This window comes from Haliotis cracherodii, unplaced genomic scaffold (genome assembly GCF_022045235.1).
Source record: "Haliotis cracherodii isolate W230 unplaced genomic scaffold, xgHalCrac1.p SCAF_5, whole genome shotgun sequence".
In the NCBI taxonomy this organism is placed as follows: Eukaryota; Metazoa; Mollusca; class Gastropoda; order Lepetellida; family Haliotidae; genus Haliotis; species Haliotis cracherodii.
In genome coordinates, this window is record NW_027266308.1 from 38,688,434 (window position 1) to 38,694,485 (window position 6,052).

At 38.8% G+C, this 6,052-nt stretch overlaps 1 protein-coding gene across 1 annotated transcript; it reads left to right on the forward strand.

The window, feature by feature from the left end:
- Window positions 1-2,322: 2,322 nt before the first annotated feature.
- Window positions 2,323-5,690, forward strand: LOC139444385 (uncharacterized). Its single transcript, XM_071225349.1, has 2 exons — window positions 2,323-3,534; window positions 4,071-5,690. Exons 1-2 carry the CDS (start codon window positions 2,323-2,325, stop codon window positions 5,688-5,690), a joined length of 2,832 nt encoding a protein of 943 aa, XP_071081450.1.
- Window positions 5,691-6,052: the final 362 nt, after the last annotated feature.

Consider the following 6,052-nt stretch of genomic DNA (forward strand, 5'->3'; position numbering starts at 1 on the left):
AATTATCCTTACAGTCCATCACAAAAATGTTTTTTTATCAATCAAATCCAGCTTTCGATTTAATCCTCTTTCTGAAGAAAGAATTACAAAAATCATTTTTTTCCACCACTTTGAATAAGAATCAATTCCGCTGCTAATATTAAACTTTACGATATAGATCCCACCCAACTTTGTTCTTCGACTCAGACAAATGGTAACGCTAGATTTAGACCTTACATTAACTAAACCTAGGAAATCAGAAACAAAGTAACCAGTTTATCAATTAAGAAACCCGTATGACAGCTACAAATAAATATAAATAAATGGATCCAAGGATAATGGCGCAGTTGCTAGTGCAACTATCATTTGATCCAGAACAATATCTTTAAGATTACCAGATAACAGCTCCATTTTTACAGCAGAAGAAAAGGCCATTTTAATAGTTCTAAAATACATCAATAACCAATCGAAACATTAACAGTTCATAATATTTTCAGATTCTCGGGCCTTCAGGCTATTAAAGGTATGTCATGAACACATTATTTTCTTTTACTTGATATTGTTGAATTATATAATGATCTTGCTACTGGCCAATATGAAATCCTCTTTTGTTGGTAACCCAGTCATGTTGGAATCATATTGGCAACACAATCTGTGACACCGATTATGATCCTATACAGTGATTATATGACTGTAGATGTTACAATAAAGTGAGTGAGTGAGTTGGTTTTAACGCCGCTTTTAACAGTATTCCAGTTATATCGCGGCGTGTCAGCTTAATGTGGGAGGAAAGCCCGAAGTGATGCAGGTCTAGTTACAATAAAGATATGAGTGGACCATCCAAGTAGGTTTTAATAAGTTACATGAAATCAAACCATCTCCCGGTTGCACCTCCTTGGGTTGTCAGTCCAGATTTGAAGAGGTCATTTACGACGATGTCGTATTGGCCATAACAAATGAACAAATACAGAAAAATATTTTGACACGAGAGTGAGATTTTATTTATTATCCAACACCATTCTTCCAACTTTTGTTTGTAGACAGTAATAAGCAGTGTCTTAAGTGAAAAAGTACTGCTAACAGCTTCAGTAGCCGAGCCATCAGTGATGCCATTTGATTGTGACGTCGTGGTAACAATGACGTCACAATGGTCTGCAAAGCAGATCCTCCATCTGACTCACCCTCACTTATTAATACTTCTTGGTCTTTGAACTGGAGGTTCGAGTCAATGTTGGAATCCATACTGTAGTCACGGTCGATTCTTAGTATAATTGTTGAATGATTCTCTTTGTTGACTGTCCTGACTAGTAGGTAATCTTAGACACCTTGTCGACATCAATGTTTAGTCACAGTCGATTCTTAGTGTATATTTAATCATAGATGTTGACGTATGAGAATCGGGACGAAGCTCTCCGTGCGTCATATCTGTCCGCCATTTTGTGTTGCATATGAAAGGGGCGTAACGGCGACTTGATTTTTTTCAGTTTTTGTAAAAAAGAAGTTAAACTCATTTTTCATATTTCTCTACCGACTTCTAAGTGTTTAGCAAAGGTTTCAAGTATTACGTATAGTTGCACAGTTGTATCTGCCCTCATGACGTAATATTACAATGGAGAATGGCAACACCTACTGTGTCATGGATGAAAACAATGTCATACGCTTATCTTGTTTTATCTTGATTATACAATCATCCACTGGTAAGTAAGGATAACTTGAGTTGTGACCTGACAATTAACCCTGTATGAATACATGTATGTGTGAGGTCCGCCCACTGGCGCGTACCATTGTGAAGAAAGGGTAGAAAGTATCGTGACAGGCAGACCAGTGCCAATGCTTGAGAATTTACTGTGAAAAGTATTTTAGAGAATTTTGGTATCGTATCGACTTCTTGATTGTCTTATGAGCAATCATAGATACCATCGTCATGACCTGCTCGTGCATAACACCCTCTCTATCTGTAACAAACCAAATATGTTTGCCCAAATTCTGTGCACCGCCTTCTTGTTTCAAAGCCATTTTGTAAGTTGGTTCAACTTATTCTGGATTACCAGTGATGTGTTTATTGTCTTCGCACCTTCCCCAGGGTGGTGGTTTTCTTATCATGTTTAATATTTCCTGTAAATATTGTCTTTGTGTTCTATACCAAGTAATATAATCAGGGTTTGGTCTTGGAACAGTTACATATCATATGTCTGTTCTACTTTGAAGGAAAATACAGAATTTATTTAAACGAGTATATTATCGTGAACACTGTCGAATGTGTGTTATAATATTTCTTTGCGTTATTGAAAATTACAATACATCGTCCTCTCATTGCAGGTCAAGATAAGTGAGGTTATACCAATGGCCTACGCTCAAGTCCTTCTTTTTCTTCAACTGGTTCTGATGTCATCTGCCATTATTAGCGATGACGTCAAATCCCTGATATACACGCTACAAACTAAGTACTGTGGCCGATCTCTCTGTTCAAAAAACACATCCCATACTCCTCCAGTATGTCTGTATCCAGTCACTTTGAGGCGCAAAACCGTAGGCGGTACTACTGTCGTGACGGATCTCAACACAACTGTCGAAAACTATACCTTAGATTCATCCAGTGTATTCAACATGAAGACCAGCAGAGGAATTACCACTATCAGCCCACAGACCAGCTCGCCTGAGTCAGCTCCTGCAAGTGAATATTTTGAACACATTCTGACACGGGAGATATTACAGCCGTGTGAGCCGTGTTTTAAATGTTCATGTCATGATAGTTGTGAGGTATTTGGAGATTGCTGTGCTGATAAAGAGATTGGTGGGAAGTATTTCTTTGATTGTGAATTTATCAAAAATTATTTCGGTAGAGGTGCTTATTCAGACTTTATCCTAACTGTAACAAAATGTCTGCAAGATGCTCCCAGCTACACTGAAGACCTTGCTGAGAAATGCGAGCATGGAGAACTTGGGTACGTCCAAGATGGCCGCCTGGTGACGGCGCCACATCCCTTCAACACCAGCGTCACCTTTAGAAACAAATACTGTGCTGCATGCTATGACGTCAACAACTACACACCATGGGACGTGTATATCAATTGCCGAGAAGACTTCGATTCATCCAATTACACAGACATAAATTCCTTGATACGTTCAGCAGGGGAAATACATTGCTCGATTTCAACTAATATAAAAAATAAAGACTACTATAACACATGTTTTTTAGGAAGAAAAATGGTTTCAACTTGTAATGTAACTGGACTTTGGCAGGAATACAACAAAAGCATAGAAGAGGCGTGTCACTCCTATTACAACCCAACACGAATGTACTATAAAAACATCTTCTGCCATCTATGCAATGGAGAACCAGAGCAGGAGCTGAAATGTCCTTCGGAGTGTCATATTCATAAAGTTGCCGAATTTTCTGTCACATCCTTTGCTGCATTGCTCAATTTTGAAAATTCAGATGCAGAAGTTGTTTTAAGCCCATGGGGACAAGAAGGCATCTACCAATCAATTAAACGATTTGGAGATCAGACACATGCTCAGTGCAGAGATGGAGATATTTATGACTCATGTTCCGTGAGTATTACATAAATCATGTATAAGATGTAGATGAAATAGTACGTAGAGACCGAGGATAAATTAGGTGAGATCAATGATCAATAGTAGTTTGTGGATGGTGCCCTCTACAATGTTTACAAAAAATAATGATAGTATCTTTATTGGTCTGGATGAGCTATAAACTAAAATAAACATGCACATAATTTCAAGCGAGTTATACTGTTGACGTTATATTGATTCATTTACTAACTTGATAATGACGTCACAAATGAAACATTGCGTAATGATGTCAAAATGAATGGTGAGTATTGCTGATGCTATGGTGTAAGCTTTCAATGCAGAAAGACCCGTTCCACTTCACTACAGCTTATTCATATGAGGGGATAATAAGGACACACGAGGTGTAATATTTTATTGATTTTGTGTTTTCTCCATATATTTCAATAGCAGTGTTTCGAGATATAAACACGCTCATAAAATACTCTATTTATATCCACAATGACGTACTACAATGCTGTAAATATCTAAAATATAAAAACCTTCATCTTTTTCAGAAAAGGTGCCGCGAAACGTACTGTCCTTTATCAGACAGGAGAGATAATTCGGCATGTATTCAACTGGTACCAGATGAACATTTGATCCTCTCCATATGGAATGCCACACTGTCATTTAATGAAGGTGTCAACATTTTACCTTTCAATCCACCCACTTTTCGTTTTCCTTTCAGTCAAAATACTAATATTCAAAACTTGCTAAGTGAATATGGATTCTTTATCTATGAAATGGCAGCGAATTCTTATGCACGTATCAAGAATGCTGACAACCTTGTTGTTGATGAAGTTCATTTATGGTTCACAATTCTTCTAATGCCAAATTACACCCTTGCATCTTCAAGAGAACGTTTAGCTGCTTTACAGAATGTGACACTGAATATAACTGTGGGAGGGACGACATTGGAAGTTGAGATACAATCAGTTACAACACACAGAAATGTACAGGACAAACTGATGTTGCCGCAAACAATGTTCATACAAATGTTTCCTCCTTCTATGCATCTCGACATGTCACTACGTATCAACGTTCCACTTGCTTTTAACATGACATGCTCAATGGCTGAATTTGGCAGTCACGAAGTTATCCGTGTAAACCAGTCTGTCTTCATACATGGAGATATAGAACTGAATGGACATGAGTACTTTACATCAAAGCACGGAACCTACTTTATATGTCTAGATGCAGTTTTCAGAAGACGGAAAGAGATTGTCGTACAAATGCCAGCTTTTACAGCACCAGCATTTGCTTCTAAAATAACAACAGCGGTATGCCTATCCCTCAGCATAATCTTCCTCCTCCTCACACTGATGGTTTACATCCTGATTAAGGAGCTACATACCGTGCCAGGCCTCAACCTCATCCTGCTGTCATCCTCCCTGTTCCTCGCACATGTGTTATATCTGTTTGGAGCTGGAACTGTCAGCACCCCGACCATCTGCACCGTCATTGGAGTCCTCATCCACTACTTCTGGCTCGCGTCCTTTGCCTGGATGAACGTCTGTTGTCTACACATGTTCAGAGTCTTCACCAACCTCTTCTCCTCACTACATTTTGCTGACCACAAGGTGTCTCTGATGATAAAGTACTCAGTTTTTGCTTATGGCGTTCCCCTGGTCATTGTAACGATGACGTTAACCATCACCTACATCCAGTCTGGCTACACAACTGTTGGCTATGGCGGCCCTGCTCTGTGTTTCGTAGCTCCTGGATTGGTGTCACTTGTTTTCTTTGGTGGTCCTGCTTGTCTGACAGTTGTCATCAACGGGGTATTATTTCTTTGGACGATGGTCTCGATACGACTCAAAAACAACAGACAAAGTGAGTCATTGGGAAAGAAACAGGCAAACGACGTCATTACATTCTTCAAACTGTCTACTATAACAGGCCTGTCGTGGTTGTTCGGCTTCGTTGGCTACATCCTTCAGAGAGTGGAGCTGATGTATGTGTTCACTGTGCTGACAGCTGGCCAGGGCGTCTTTATCTTCCTCTCGTTCGTTGTCAGTAGGCGGATCCTCAAGCTAATCAGAGACCATCTCAGATGTATGTGGCCGAAAAAGGAGTCAACTGCAACAGGTGCTTCAATGACGAACTCATATCAAGGAAAAGAGACACGCATGTAATATTAATTATGCATAAAAAGCATTAACATGGCCTTCACACTATTTAATTTCACCTCTTTTATATACATAAAAAGAGGTGAGGTATGTGTGTACAGTTGCAATGTGACGTCATAAATATATAAATTTACTTTATATATATGTACTTCTGCAGACTATTGAATTTCACTATTATATATATATATATATATATGTGTGTGTGTGTGTGTGTGTGTGTGTGTATGTATATATATATCAACGTCACTAAGTTATGACGGCATATTGCAACTACATAAATACTGTAACGTGGTGGTGCAATGAGGTCACATTGGCGGCTTATAATGACATTTATATGAATGAGAGGAAATTTAATAGTGTGCAGCAGC